The sequence below is a fragment of the Girardinichthys multiradiatus genome, chromosome X (assembly GCF_021462225.1).
Source record: "Girardinichthys multiradiatus isolate DD_20200921_A chromosome X, DD_fGirMul_XY1, whole genome shotgun sequence".
Lineage (NCBI taxonomy): Eukaryota > Metazoa > Chordata > Actinopteri > Cyprinodontiformes > Goodeidae > Girardinichthys > Girardinichthys multiradiatus.
In genome coordinates, this window is record NC_061817.1 from 6,614,542 (window position 1) to 6,630,361 (window position 15,820).

The window sequence follows — 15,820 nt, forward strand, 5'->3', positions numbered from 1 at the left end:
ATTAACACAGAACAAAAACTAGAGACACATGCGCCCAGTTTGAACACTTTAATTTGAACACAAGAGATCCGTAAACTGTAGGCAATACAGACAGCAAACCGAGTTAAACCCACCTCACTGAGAAGAACCATCAGTCCATGACACAAGCTGAATGAAGCCAAACGGATTTTCATTTGCATATGGAGTGCATAAATCAAGAAAACACTTTGTATCACCATCTGTGCTGACCATTATCATGTGTTTAAGGGCTGAGGTTTGGATACTGATAGAGAGACGACACGTCTGGAGGCAGTCAGCAGTAATAATCTCCAAGTAAGAACAGGGAATGGTTTAACGTGTCCGATATTCGATTCAGCGCTGATCTGCTGTGAAAGTTCGAGGACGAGAGGACACAGTGATAGGGACAAACTTAGGGGACTCTTAGAGTTCTTCTGATTTTTAAACCACTTACACAGAAATGAATGAAGAGATGTTACCCAACATGTACGTCTAATTAAACCTGAAATAAAGACAAATCAAATCCTTAGCTCTGATTCCAGGCATGTCTATTACAAGTTATGTCTTAAAACAGGCTCACATAGTACTGACTCTGAAGGCAAATGGCTCAACTATTGTTGTATATCTTCAGAACAGCTATTTTTAAGGCCACCCAGATGCTAAAAAAAGCCAAAATACCTGATCAGGAGAGGACAGGCCGCAGCTAATGCAAAGGGGATTGGTGAGGGGGTTAGAGGTAACGGTTTTTCCTGTTCTCTCAGCAGATTTTAGTCAAGATCCAAACTATTTGAAAGTCCAAATAGTTTAACAAGACCCAAGTATGAGCAATCTGCTCAGAGGCTTTAGCTGGGCTCTGTCCAAGAGTTACATCCAGCAGTGACTGCTAAATGTCTGCTTGCAGGCAGCACCACTACTTTCTGCACGATGCTGTGCAAGGCAGACCATGAAGATTACATAAAACAAAGAAAAATATTAGCCAGAGACAGAATCAGTCGCACAGGGCAGAGGAAATCACATACTCATCTTTTTTTATTGTTTTTCTTTTATAACAAAGTATCCTGAAAATCTGGATTTTGCCTTCTCTTTTTTTGGGATAATTTAGTACTTTATCAGAAAAGGTTGGTGTAAATTAACTGGGGGATGACGATGATTATGATCTGAATAAAAGGTAGAAAATAAGTGCGAGAGCAGAGAGGAGGGGTGGGATGATGGACGGAGAGAGCAAAAGCTTAATACAACATAATGCAGAGAGAAATCATGGAATGACAGCAGGATGAGGAAAGCTGGAAAACACAGAGGGGAAAGTAAGTGACACAGAGTGGGAAAATCAGTCTTTCCACTCCTTCTTGATGGCGAGGCTCCACTCCCAGGACAGATGATCGTACTTGTCATCGTCTGTGAACTTGGACTTGATGTTGTAGGTGCCGCGGGCCAGTATCCCTTTGGGCGCTTCCTCCAGGGTGGTGAGGAACTCATATTCCTCATCCGGTCTCGGGCCGTAGCTTCCCACCATGTAGTCCGACTTATCAACTTCACACGAGACAGGGAGAGAATAGAGATGACACAACATCCAGATACTAGGAAAGGAACATCTTGCTACAGCAGATAACATACTGACTGCTCAGACATAGTCCAAACAGTCCCAATCTGCTTTTATAATGGGCTCTATACAGATTCATCTAAATAAATTAGATAAATATTTATTTTTTTCAATAAATCAATCCAAAGTGGACTTCATGATATAGATTCTGTTCATTTTGATGATTGTGGCTTTGAGTAAATTAAGGGTTTTTCTTTTTTAATTGAATCGCTGAAATAAATTACCCTTTCTGAATATAATTTTTTCAGAAGTACCTGCATATAGTTGCCAGATACGTTTCTTTGCACTCATCATGGGGATACATATATTAAACTATGTATGTAAACTGTTGATTTTCTAGGATGGAAACATCATACTGACTTCAAGGTTTTAACAGGTTAGCTCAAATATATACATACACCACACTGATGTTTGGACAAATTTCCTTAGGGAGTTACACTTTGACCCCACTCTAGTCACCATTAACAGGCTTCTGGCATGACTCTGGCTGCATACCTGACCACTCTTATTAGAAATGGTAGGGCTGATTTTAATGTGTTGGTTTCATGGCATTAACCCCAGCTTTTGTTTATGGTCTATACATTTTCAACAGAGTTGAGTTCAGGGCCACTTCAGAAGCTTAATGTTAGCCTGCTTTATTCATTTCATACGTTTCTGTGTGTGTTTCAGATCATTGTCCTGTAGGAAAACCAAGATCTGCCCAGGTTTTAGCCATCTGACCCAAACTGTCATTCAGAGAGGAAGTCAAATGGTTAGAATGATCAGGGTCAAACCAGCAATCATCAAGACAAAAGCCTATCAAAAACCAGAAGACGCCAGAAGACCAGTGTCACTGGCAGGGATTTTAATATCAGCATAGAGTTCAGGGGTGCAGGGCAAGACAGAGGCCACTAGAAAGCCCACACCTTTAAATCAACTAAAAGTCAAATAGCTACTGGAGAAAATGTTTCATTGTCCTACCCGACCAGGTTTAGGCCTCTGGCTACAATTTTCCCACCTTCAGGAAATGTAGTGGCAGCATCATGCTGTGGGCTGTTGATGCATTGCACAAACTGGATGAAGGGCACCAAATCTTTGAGCTTCATCTCAAACCAATGGGTAGATGGCTGAAACTTGGACACCAGTGGGTGTTCCAACAAAACAATGATGCCAAACACACATGAAGAATGATTTTGGAATTGATAAAGCATGTTAACATTGAGGATGAGGAATAGCATCTGTGCCCAGAGCCTTTGTTGTCTAGCTCATTCATGCACGTAAGGAACTGAAGGAAAGATGGGGAAGAGCTTTGTTCCTAAGGCTTTTGTTAAAAACTGTTCAAATAAATGAAGTATAAACAAAATACACATTATTGTTTTAGGTAAATGTAGTGGCCGGTTTATTAAGTGTAAAATACAAAGAACAGAAGGGAGTGGATCATAAAAACAAATGACATCCGTCTTAAAACTCATTGAAACAGGAAGCAGGTAACATAAAGAGATTAAGACATGCTACTGAAGGGATTTTGTCATTTGTCCACTTAGCCAAGCACTGCCACCCGTTTCCAGGTATAAACAAACCTACACTAGGTGTCTGGTGGCGGTAACTATATATTAAATAATAGGACATGAAAGGAGCTACACAGCATGGATACCTGAAGAGTTACAACTTGAAGCCAATTTAGAGAAAACCATCTTTACCTTTGACTCCTTTCCTGAATGTTTGCTGCATGTATTTGAGGCCTGATACGATGTCTTTGTTCACCTGCAAACAGCAGCATTCGTTGTGTTTTCAGCTTCAAGGAACATAAAGAAAGTTCACCACAAAGTGCAGAACAACCGCCAAACTGTCCTCACCTTGAAGTTGATCTTTATTCTGTACTCTACTCCCTCTTTCAGCGTAAATGGTTTCTTCTTGAAGTTCTCCAGGTCTCCTGGAATGGAGACAACAACAGTGGTAAAAGAAACTGAATTCTAGCTAAAGACTATTCTGACCATTTGGAACAAACCTTTAGCTTCATAATATTAAATATTCTGCATTTTCATTCGGTTTTATATCGCTGTGGTAACAGTACTGACCACCAGGTGGCACCGTGAATGCAAACAGGCAGTAGCTTTCCTTCCTTGTTATGCCTCATTCTGACCACAGAGGGGAGACAAGATGTGCCACCAGGAAGCAGCTTATTAACCCACTTCCACGAGAATCTCTTCATTACTAATTAGCAGTCTAACGACTCAGCAGGTCATTGTGTGCCTAAATTTGCATAGAGGGAAAGGACTGCTCCCTGTCTCCAATTATTGGAGTTCCTTTAGTATGTATGACGGCATGAGGGCAGAGAAAATGTCGCTCCTCCTGCTGTTTGCTAGGTGCTCTATAATACCTGCAGCTGCACAGGACTTACCCTGCAGGTCAAGGACCAGAGGAGCAGGTGCTGTTTCACAAAGCAGGGTCATCCGTGTCACCTGGACATTTGGCGCAGCGGGATCTAGGGAAAGAAAATAGTTCTTGCATCACAAATTATTGAACTTTTCATATCAGGTTACCAGCAATGTAAAAGGAAAAGCTCTCGAGTTTAAAAGAAAAATCTCAAGAATTGTGCCTTTTAATCTGACTTTCTTTCTCTAACAGTACTTATTAGGAAACATCTTTCTACAGCTGATTTCTGTATTTGTCCAGAAGTATAATTTGGACATCACGGTACAGTTCTTCAGACATATCCTAAAGACTGCTTACTTGCCACAAAAATAAATTCTACTTTTCATAAAATAATGTATTGATAGGGAAATATGATGATAGACCACAACAAACTAGGTCAGGATTATAATGCTTAAGCATAACAGATGTAGGGTTTTGAATATTATCTACAAATGAAAATCAGGTGTGTAGTCGTTTCCTCTAAGTCAATATTCATTAGAACCACGCTGCGCTGCATTTTATTTCTGGTACGTCTCTGCCACCTCTGCCCATCTAGAGACGGACATTCTGGCACCCGTCAGTTTGTGGCAAATGGTCTTTTTGTCACTTTTCTATAATATTTGTGGAATACATAACAGGTGTCCTGTCAACAGATTATCCTACCTGAGCTGCATCACTGCAGCTCCTCCAGAGTGACCACAGGCCTCTTGACTGCTTTATTGATTAAAGCTCTCCTCGTCTGTCCTGGCAGTTTCGCCATATTCTATCAGTTATCTTAATGGCAGTTTGAACAGATTTCCAAGATGGGACATCGTTTGTTTGTTAATCTATCTATTACTGGACTTTATTTAGGGGTACCAAAGTGAAGTGGACTGAAAACAACATTTTTAGTAAAACATTTAGAAAACCATGCACCATTTTCCTTCCAATTCACCATTATACACTAATGTGTTGGTCTATCACATAAAATCTAAATGACAGTGCAGCGTGGTTTTAATTTGAAGAGTTTAAAAGGTGTAAATACTTTTCCAGAACATAGTAAAAGCTAAACATATTCAGAAACTCTGATTGCAGCGATGGCGTGCGGAGAGAAATGGAAACTTTTGACACGTGGCATTAGCGTTTATTCTTGTATTATCATCTTTGTTTATATGACGAGGATCATGGAACATGGTAGTTTTATGTTGTGAAGTGGAAGCGAATCTCTGTAAGGCAGGGATTTGTCAGAGCAGAAGGCATAATAATTCACAGGCAGAGAGAGTCAATCTTAGTTGCTCTGTTTTCACAACAAAGACCTGACATTTACTGATGGACAGTATTGATGGACCAAACAAGCGGAGCAGTGACTTAGGTCACCACGAACCTGCAACCACGGCAACTTTGCCTAGCAGCGCCTCCTTGTACTTCCGCAGGCTCTCGTCATCTTTGTCCAGCTCCTGGATCTCCTGTAAGCTCTTTTGGGCAGGAGGTTTGTAGTTTATGTCAGATTCCTTCTCTTCGTTGGCCTCTGCGATCTGTTTCAGCTGCTCCGGTGTGAGGTCCTGCTCTGCCATGATGTGCTAGACTGTGGCAGGGGAGGGGGAGAAGAGAGTCAGAAAACAGGAATATATCACGTAATCGAGTGGCCACCATTGTTCCCCAATTCTTGTTTAATGAAAACTGCAGGTGAAGCAAAGCAGCAAAGAGCCACTGCTGCTGAACAATAGTCAGGGATTCTTTATTCTCAGAGAAACCTTTGGGAACTTTGACCTCAGGAGCAGGCAGTTTAAAGCACACGTGTATGTACACACAAAGGCATGCATTATTAGCGCATGCATTACACAGTTAAGACAGAGTTAGGACAATTACTCATAAGATGGGATGGTTAAAACAGGATAATCTGGGTGAATTATTATATCACACACATTAAGCGAGGAAGGAGGGCAGTTATTACGAATCAACAGGTTGCAGATAGAGATCATTTCACCAAAGATCAGAATCTGAAATGTTTCCTCAAAGGCTCTGAACAGAGATAGGCAGGTTTAAAAATAAAATTAAAATCCCTATTCGTTCAATACATCAGAACTGACAACTGCCTTGCCTGCTGATGGAGGTCAGAGGGCTCGGTGGCGCCGACTGTATGGCAGCCTCGCTTCTGTCAGCCTGCCCCAGGGCAGCTGTGGCTACAATGTAGCTCACCACTGTCGGTGTGTGTGTGTGCGTGTTATTGTGTGGGTGGACAACTGATTGTAGTGTTAGGGGCTTTGGGGTCCTCTGACTAGATAAAGCTATACACAAATACAGACCATTTACAATAACAAATCTCACCATCTGCATCAACCAACAAGCAGAACGTTCGTTAATGCACTTTTAGAGTTTAATAAAAATCCAACAAAAATTTGATACAGTTTTGAACCATTAATAATACTGTAATTGAAACCTACCATCTCTATCAGAGAACCCGCAGCACGCCTTTTTTCTTATATGTAACAGTTCTTGGAAAATACAGGGGTCAACCAACATTAGAACTGGCAGTTCAGACCTCACACAAAAGCTGAAATCAGTATTGGCCAGAAAAACCATGATTGGTGCACATCTTTTTACCCTGGTTAAGGTAAAAAAGGAGTGGGAGAACAGCTGGTGCACACATGCAAGGCAAAGCCTTAAGAGAGCCAAGCAACATCTGCAAAAGGCAGCTGGATTACAGAACAACCATAACTCTGATCTTCACTTATTCTGGTTCAAGTCCTGAAACCGACAGCCTGTCAGATAAGTCGTTACAGAGGCAGTTGCAAAATCGCAGCATAGACTGATTTCTTTCCTAATTTGAAGAAGTGACACTCTATAAAAAACATAATCTGACAGAATAATTATCTGTTGCTTCCCTTCAACTAACAAGCAGAACGCCCTGGAACGTCTCAACAAGAAGGTTTTCAAGCTTTCAATAGTTGCTTCATGAGTCAAGCATCTAAAAAAATTAAGGCTCTTACAGATGTTATCACCAGTGAGAAGCGTTTCTGACTATAAATAACTAAAAATGGGAGAAGAACATCAGCGCTGAGTGGAACTGCTCTGAAGCAAAAGAGGAAGGTGTCAGAGCAAACAGTTTCATCATCTGTTACAAATGATTCTTCCTATAAAAAGGCATAATAATAATTTCAACCAGTAACTCAATCTGGTTGACAGCCCAGTCGTCCTTTACCAAACACAGACAGGCAAACAGACACCTAAACTCTCGGGGGACATAGAGTCCTGACCGATGGGGCTGATGAGGCCGGCCGCACCTGCTCAATGGAGGTGGACACTAAGAAGCTCGAAGATCGCTCACTGCTGTTCATCTGCACTTAACCCTCCACAGATATCTGGCTATTAGCAGCTCTGAACGCAGCTCAGTTTTCCCAACTCAGGGCCTCAACGCACCCAGAAAGGGTTCCTTTCAAATTCCTTTGAAAGCGACTGCATGTTTGGGCTGGTCAGCTGTGTTAGAAGGTTTCAAGGGAAACCAGGACCAGATATCTCAGCCGTGCTTTGATGTCGTTCTTCAAATGCCAGGGGAGCAAGTTTTTTCCCTCCATTTTCTTGCTTCCTCTGCCTGATCTTCTTGCAGCAACACACTGCAGCATACCAAGCTGTCCCAAAGCAGGAAGTGCTCAGTCAAACAAGACACACAATGTTCTACTGGAAACTACTAAAGAGTTCACTCTTTGGGTTAGGACTTCCCCAATTTAATTTAAATGTTGATGGACTACTGAGCCCAAATTATGTTAAGTGTTTAAGACATTTTTTGCTTTTTTCTTGTTAAAATAACCACAATCTGACAAGATAGAATATGAAACAGGAACAAATGTATTTAAACCACATTATCGGGCGTTTTAATAAAACGCTGGAGAAAGAGCTGGATTCTGTCAAGCTGCACACAGCTGGTTAGCTGGCTGAAAGAAGACTACAATTGATTATGCAGTTTCATCTTTTTAGGAAACAAAAAGAGCAACACGCTCCGCTCGGTTTCAAATGACGGTGATTGAAAAATAAAGTTTGCAAGTTAAAACCAGCATTTCTGTTAAGCAGCCGACTGCAGGCTAGGTACCACAGCAGATAGCTTGACTAATAAACCAACCGTTACCTGGTGATAAATGTGAGTTACTCTGAAGAGCAGAGCAGGAAAAAAGGCGGCTATAATAATCTGTCAGAATTTTGAAATAAAACTAAATTTAGTAGGTGTCTATTTTCACATAAGTTCTTTATCAAAATAACCATAAATTCTCAGTAATCAAAATGGTATTTGGCTACAGCATGGTTGCAGTTCTGTTTAAAATAAAAGCCATTAAATAAAGTTATTTGTTCTTGTTTAAATTCTTGTGTAACCTTTTACCCACGGTTATCACTGCTTGGCCTAATAGACATAAACATTGCACTGATTTATGCTGTATGATGATTATTGCATCTGAACACGTTGCACAATGATGGCATTATTTAGAGATACCTTCTTAATCAAATATGACACTGCTGATTTAGTCATTTAAAAAGGCCCACGTGCTCCATATAACAGTCAAACAATGCTGACATCACTACCCTTATAATGACAGGCATGTTTTTCTCTCTCCAGGCTCACACAAAGCGAGCTGTGGTTAAAGTTGCCAGAAAGAGGCCCTGTCATTGTTCGGCCCGCTGGGAATAAGCCCCTGTGGTCATGGGACTGAATGTTCGGCTGAACCTCGGTGTCTCAGCCATCACCTGCACAGCTCTGCAGGGGGAGAGCAAACTGTTTGCCTGAGGAAGCAGCAGAAACCTCCAAACACGCCAGACTTGGCAGCAGCTAAGGCTGGAGATTAGGCCTGTTCCTTGGGAACACCGTGGAGACTGCTGAAAGGTTGTATTATGGACCAGGAGGCACTTTTAACTTTCTGTTAAACATAATTGCGCTGATCTGGAGATAATTTATGTAGTGTATGGAACAAGGTTCAGCCCACCACCAAACTTCTCTGACTGTCACCTGAGCCACAGTCTACCCCCTGCGTGGTGGTGTAGTGTCAGTGAAGCTGATGCAAGGACAGTGAGATGGTGTTCAGTGATACACATACTAATCAAGCACTGCCCTTGGAGAAAGTTCAGGTTTCACAGGGTGAGCAACCACCTTGAATGTTTCATTTCTCTTTAATAAAACCATCAGTCAAATAACTTATAGGTTTTGTGACCAGCTCCCATTTTTTTATTGTGCCTTCTGATTTATTGTAAATATACGACAGGCATCTAGTTAAATGAATGATGATCCCGCCTTCCTTATTCAGACATTTATGAGATTTCAAGTAAATCTTAAATACAGCAACCTTTCATGCAGGACTGGGAAGGGGGCAGGGGAAGGTGTTTATATTCAGGCTTTTCAATAAAATGTCAGCAACAAACAGCATACAGCAATACGCAGAGGAAGTTGAAATACTGAATCTGGTCAGACGAGTTTGGATATAATAAGTGGAAATGCACCAATCATGCTTTTCCAGACCAATACCGATTTCCGTTTTCTTGGAGGTCTAACTTTTTGGTTCTGTTGTTGTCTTTGTTTTTTTCTTTTAAAGACTATAAAACATGACAGAGAAAAAAATTTTACTGCAGGATCTTTACACAGAAGTAGTTGTTTTAAATCCAACAAAAACTTACAAGGTTATTCCAATTTATGCATCGAAACAATCACATCTCTACAAGACATATGGTTCTTTGACGTTTATTGCACTTAAAAAACGAGCACCAAACCTCATGATGTTGGGTGGTATGTTTATAGATAGTTTTGATGCATTCAATAGGGCAAAATCCATATGTGATCTTTTTGCCAAGTGATTTTATTAGAAAAACAACTTAATCGAGAAAGAAAACAATATTAAAAAAAGACTCTTGGCACATCCTGCATTGCAAGTTTTTTTTATTTTAAACTTTAGACTCAATAAATGCACATTTATTTTCAGCATACTCAACGAGCATCATGTTGAAATCATCATGATTTCAACATATGACAGTGACACAGTGGTTGCTGTTTTATGCTGTTTAAAATTCTCCTTCGGGATTAATAAAGTACTTTGAATTGAATAATTGTTTAATATTAGCCTAACTCAACCTGTGCTATGATACAAAAGCAGGAATGAGCAATTATCTTTTCGTTTATTGTTTTCAGGAAAGAATATTGTGATACATGATGAAAGGTAAGAATTGTACTGGACGATATTAAAACAGTATTGGGTACTTTTGCTGTTTGAACAATTTTGGGGCACTTTTTAAGCTTTAAATTTTACGCTCTAACAGAAGTATTACAAAAAAAGACTGATTAGTTTTTAATATTTTTTTTTCTCTTTTTCACAATTAATACTAAAAAATATCATGATGTAATTTTGAGTACCTATACTTAATAAACATATGGAGCCCCTGAAGCACACCTTGGGGTTGCGACCTTTGTTCTTAACAAGGTGATTCAATATAAATTCAGCATACAGGCTGCGACCCAAAGGGAAAGGAAAAAAGTTACATCACAACGTTTGGTCCCACAACTCATAATTTACATGATGGAACGCTCTAACGGGGAACAAAGCTCATGTTCACCTTCATGACAACACAAAAATATGATTACTGTCACACTAAAGGTGACCGGGGAACCTCTAAGCTATGATATTTACTGGCGCCCTGCAGCGGCTTTGATCCTTTCAGATCTCTTGGTGCTCTGGTCTCTTCATCTAGTTATGTTTCTGTAATACTGCTCAAAGCAGCACAACCTGTTTTCATGGCTGCAATCATATCTAAGATTCTGCGTTTGATTAGTTAGTGCTAAAACAGCGGGACAAAAAATTTAAGAAAGAGAGCCATGCATGTCAGGCTGCACCGCGGCCATTTTCTGCAGTCAAGAAGCAACTGCAAACTTCCTTTTTCATGCGAGGAGAAGCGCAATGATTCACATCCTTTAGGTTGCTAAACCGCAGCAGTGCAGAGATGAAGCACAGCTCATCGTCTTCATACTTCTATCAAACACTAAACTAACTAAACCTAACTTTTTTTTATTACAACTGCAGAGACGGTTATACAAGTAAATAAAATTCTGCTGGTAAGGTAGGGTTATGGACCAAAAATTACCCAAAGCTTTCCTGAAGTGTTGCAGCAAGACCTCAGAACTGATACAATATAACAGACCAGGAGGTGAAGAAAAAAAGGGACAGGGTATTTATGAACAACTAAGAGAAGGTCAAAGTGACTTGATAACTGCATTGCATCTGTAGCAAAGAGACCAATTGCAGAAAAAATAAATAAATCAACATAGAAAGAGTTGTGGGAGCTGAAGATGCAAAACATCTTAAGAACACATAGAAAGGCTCAGAACTAATAGCTGCTGAATATCTCCTGCATACAGCTGCAGAAAACATGGAGAAGATGGGAGAGCTCAGGTGCAAACTAGAAGACCTGCAACAACTTTAAATTCATGTGAAAAACAAATGAAAAATATAAAAACCATGCTACAAATTATTTCATCTTAAAATATTGACATAATACCCCAGAACTACAGGAGTTTTATTACAGATTGTAACTGCTTATCAAAGCTGCAGAACACAACGAACAACAGCCCTTTTTCTAGCTGTCGAGCTGGTCTAACATAAGGAGGACAGACGCTTCACTTTACGAGAGGGAGTTCATCATACCTGCATTCTTTCCCCTGCGAGACTGAGCAGAAACAGGTCATTGACATGGCTGTTTAGAGAGGCAACTAAAGAGAAGAGAGCTGTTCTGACAGGCGAGGATGAGGGAGGAAATGTTTGCTGCAGCAAGCCCAGAGAAGCAAGAGCAACATGCTTTTAAATAGAGAAGCACTAATTCATTGGCCTGTTTTCCTCGATTTCTGTCAGATTCAAATCTCCAAACTCTACGAAAGAACCTGAAGCACATTTTACTTCTATGTGTGGCAGTTCTTAGAATAATCAGAAACGGCTTTTAATATATATTGGGCAGGAAAAGCTTGATTGGTTCATCGATACTTTAACTTTTGGGATTTGGTTCTGACCGTAGCATTCCTTACTATGAACCGCTGGGAAGTTTAGACCTTTTTGTTATAAATAAAAAGCTTTTTTCCCTGCTTAAATCAACCTCTTTAGGCCTATCAGCTATCACCAAAGAGGAAAGGAAAGGCTCAGCAAGACATCCGACCTTGCAGATTTTCAAGCTGAGCGGAAGTAAAAAATGAAAAAGCGAATGAACAACAAAAATATGTACAAACAGACTTCCAGACGAGCTAAAAAACAAACAAACAATGTTTCTCCAGACCATTATTCCTCAGCAGGAAGGAAAAGGGAGGATTCACGTTTTGGATGATCTCTTATACAAATCCCTCACCAGCTATTCAATCAAACAGACAGACAGACTGAATTTGAGCTGAGTAAGTGTCCACAGCGTGCACTTGACTGGAGAGAACTTAAAAATAAAAAAAGGCCAAAATGGAGTCTGGTTTAAGGTGTGAACTGAATCAAATTTAAAGAAATCTGAGTTCCAGGAAGTGAATAGAAATGTTCCTGGTACAGCCAACCACATGTTAATGGCGTTACACACGCATTTGTTTCTTAAAGTAAGCTAATTTAGCCACTTTAGCCATACTTTTAATGGCGTACTAGTTGATGCATACGATCCAAGTTTATAGTTATATTCAGAAGGCACACTAACCTAACCGTCTATACCCGGAAATTCACAACTGACAAGCGAGGGTGCACTCCTCATTCAGGGCGGATAACTTAGTAACTCACCGATAAACTTAATTCCAACAGTTTGAAACACCGATGATGACACAATATCGTCTTAAATTGAGACAGAAAACTACAATTCTTTCGATGGAAACTTGCGTTTCGGCAAACAACTAGTTCCGTTCAAAAATCTTCGTTAAATTAAAAAAATATATATAGTTCTGTCCCGAACTAAAACATTAGAAATCAAGCAATAAGAAGTTGATAGCGTGTACGTTAAATTAAGTCGATAAAAGTGAATGTAGGATGCTGTTTTGAGTAGTCTTACCGTTTCACTAGTGGTTGGCTGGGCCAGTCTCCTGTGAATGGGAGTGAAACGCCGCGGCGGAGGAAATTCTGAACCAGAGACCACTCACTGCCTCTTCCGCGTCACCTCCTTCAAAATAAAAGCACGGAATAAAACTACGAGAGGGAAAAACTCCCACTGTAAGCAGTTTGTTTAGCAACAAACAATGATTTAAACCTCTAAGGGATCACAAAACATCTGAATTGTTTGTAATAATCATTTTGATCCAAAGGTTTTTAAAGTATATTTAGCATCTTATAATATCCAAAACAGCATTATAGCCCTGCTATGTTTTATTTATTAATTTTTAATTAAACATTTTTACATGCCCAAAGCAGTTTGGTTCTTGAATGGATAGCACCTTTGAGGAGCTCCTACTTTTGCATGCAGTTCCACCAAACGTAAAAACATAAAAATAAGGATAAAAGACTGTACAGTAAGGGCAAATTTACATTGTATGTCTTAAAGAACTGGCTGTATGTTTGACTCTCCATGCTGGCCTAATCAAAGTTAGTCATAAAAAAATTAGAAAGAAGAAAGGTTTCATCAATTTTAGAAATAAAGTGTGTTTTAAAAATCTCTGTGTGTGGGTATGACCAGTTCAGTTTAGATTTTCAACTAGATGATATCAAATGAATGATAAATGGCCTGGACTTGCATTCACAGTGGTAGGCTACATTGTAGCCACAGCTGCCCTAGGGCAGACTGACTGAAGTGGGGCTGCCATAAAATCAATGCCACCGGGACCTCTGACCACCATCAGTGGGCAAGGCACCCACAGACATGATGACTGAAACAAATGGAGCAGGGGTCTGAACTTGCAACCCACCAGTTACAGGACGAACCCCTACCACCTGACTCACCATTGCCCAAATGGAGTCCAGAACCCCCAAAACAGTGAACCAGTCCTTTAATTTATTGTGTAACTGGGTGCTTTAAATCAGAAACTCTGTGTAGCCGATTGGACATGCAGAGAAGCAATAGAAAACTGGTTGGGAAACTGACAACTGAATTTGTGCTTGTTGTGCACCCTGGGTTATAACGCCCTGGCCAGTCAGCCATATTGCTTATATCCAAAACAGCCATTGCCCCAGATAGATTTTCAATGCAAAACCTAAACTTCAGTTTAACTTAGATGGATGAGGTTAAAGTAACAAAACCTTAACCGCCTGATGATAATTCAAGTGGAATTTTTATTTACCTAAAAATATGCTGTTGTGGGGCGGATTAATTGTACAGCACAACCAGTCAGGCAAGTTCTCACTGGTAACCCCTATACATTCCTGCACACAATACTAATTGTCCCTTAAATTAGGCTTTAGCACACAGATTACTCCAATGCTCTGTTTGTTCAAGTAAAAAAAAACTGAACTATATTAAAAGCTGAGGTTTTAAATTATTTGGAAGAATTGCTATCCAACTTGAATCTGAGCAGTCTGTGACAGTCAACTATTGGAATTATACACAGCTCAAAAAAATAAAGGGAACACTTAAACAACACACTATAACTCCAAGTAAATCAAACTTCTGTGAAATCAAACTGTCCACTTAGGAAGCAACACTGATTGACAATCAATTTCACATGTTGTACAAATGGAATAGACAACAGGAGGAAATCTTTGGTGATTAACAAGAAACACTCAATAAAGGAGTGGTTCTGCAGGTGGGGACCACAGACCACTTCTCAGTACATGGAGGGCCGTGCTCACCGGAGGTAGCCTGACTGCCATTAGGTACCGAGATGAGATCCTCAGACCCCTTGTGAGACCATATGCTGGTGCGGTTGGCCCTAGGTTCCTCCTAATGCAGGACAATACTAGACCTCATGTGGCTGGAGTGTGTCAGCAGTTCCTGCAAGATGAAGACATTGAAGTTATGGACTGGCCCTCCAGTTCCCCAGACCTGAATCCAATTGGGCACATCTGGAACATCATGTCTCGCTCCATCCACCAACGTCACGTTGCACCACAGACTGTCCAGGAGTTGGTGGATGCTTTAGTCCAGGTCTGGGAGGAGATCCCTCAGGAGACCATCCACCGTCTAATCAGGAGCATGCCCAGGCGTTGTAGGGAGGTCATACAGGCACGTGGAGGTCACACACAATACTGAGTCTCATTTTGACTTGTTTTAAGGACATTACATCAAAGTTGGATCAGCCTGTAGTGTGTTTTTCCACTTTAATTTTGTTTGTTACTCCAAATCCAGGCCTCCATTGGTTAATAAATTTGATTTCCATTGATGATTTTTGTGTAATTTTGTTGTCAGCACATTCAACTTTGTACATAACAAAGTATTCAATGACAATATTTCATTCATTCAGATCTAGGATGTGTTATTTGAGTGTTCCCTTTATTTTTCTGAGCAGTGTACAGGTCCTTCTCAAAATATTAGCATATTGTGATAAAGTTCATTATTTTCCATAATGTCATGATGAAAATTTAACATTCATATATTTTAGATTCATTGCACACTAACTGAAATATTTCAGGTCTTTTATGTCTTAATACGGATGATTTTGGCATACAGCTCATGAAAACCCAAAATTCCTATCTCACAAAATTAGCATATCATTAAAAGGGTCTCTAAATGAGCTATGAACCTAATCATCTGAATCAACGAGTTAACTCTAAACACCTGCAAAAGATTCCTGAGACCTTTAAAACTCCCAGCCTGGTTCATCACTCAAAACCCCAATCATGGGTAAGACTGCCGACCTGACTGCTGTCCAGAAGGCCACTATTGACACCCTCAAGCAAGAGGGTAAGACACAGAAAGAAATTTCTGAACAAATAGGCTGTTCCAGAG

The 15,820-nt window shown here is 40.2% G+C and overlaps 1 protein-coding gene across 1 annotated transcript; it reads right to left on the reverse strand.

Annotated features, from left to right (window-relative positions):
• Positions 1–33: 33 nt before the first annotated feature.
• Positions 34–13,131, reverse strand: LOC124863447 (rho GDP-dissociation inhibitor 1-like). The gene is made up of 6 exons (XM_047357817.1): positions 12,998–13,131; positions 5,355–5,555; positions 3,978–4,061; positions 3,433–3,509; positions 3,277–3,340; positions 34–1,527 (listed from the first exon to the last, which is right to left on the reverse strand). Exons 2-6 carry the CDS (start codon positions 5,542–5,544, stop codon positions 1,325–1,327), a joined length of 618 nt encoding a protein of 205 aa, XP_047213773.1. The 5' UTR covers positions 5,545–5,555; positions 12,998–13,131; the 3' UTR covers positions 34–1,324.
• Between the last annotated feature and the right edge of the window lie 2,689 nt (positions 13,132–15,820).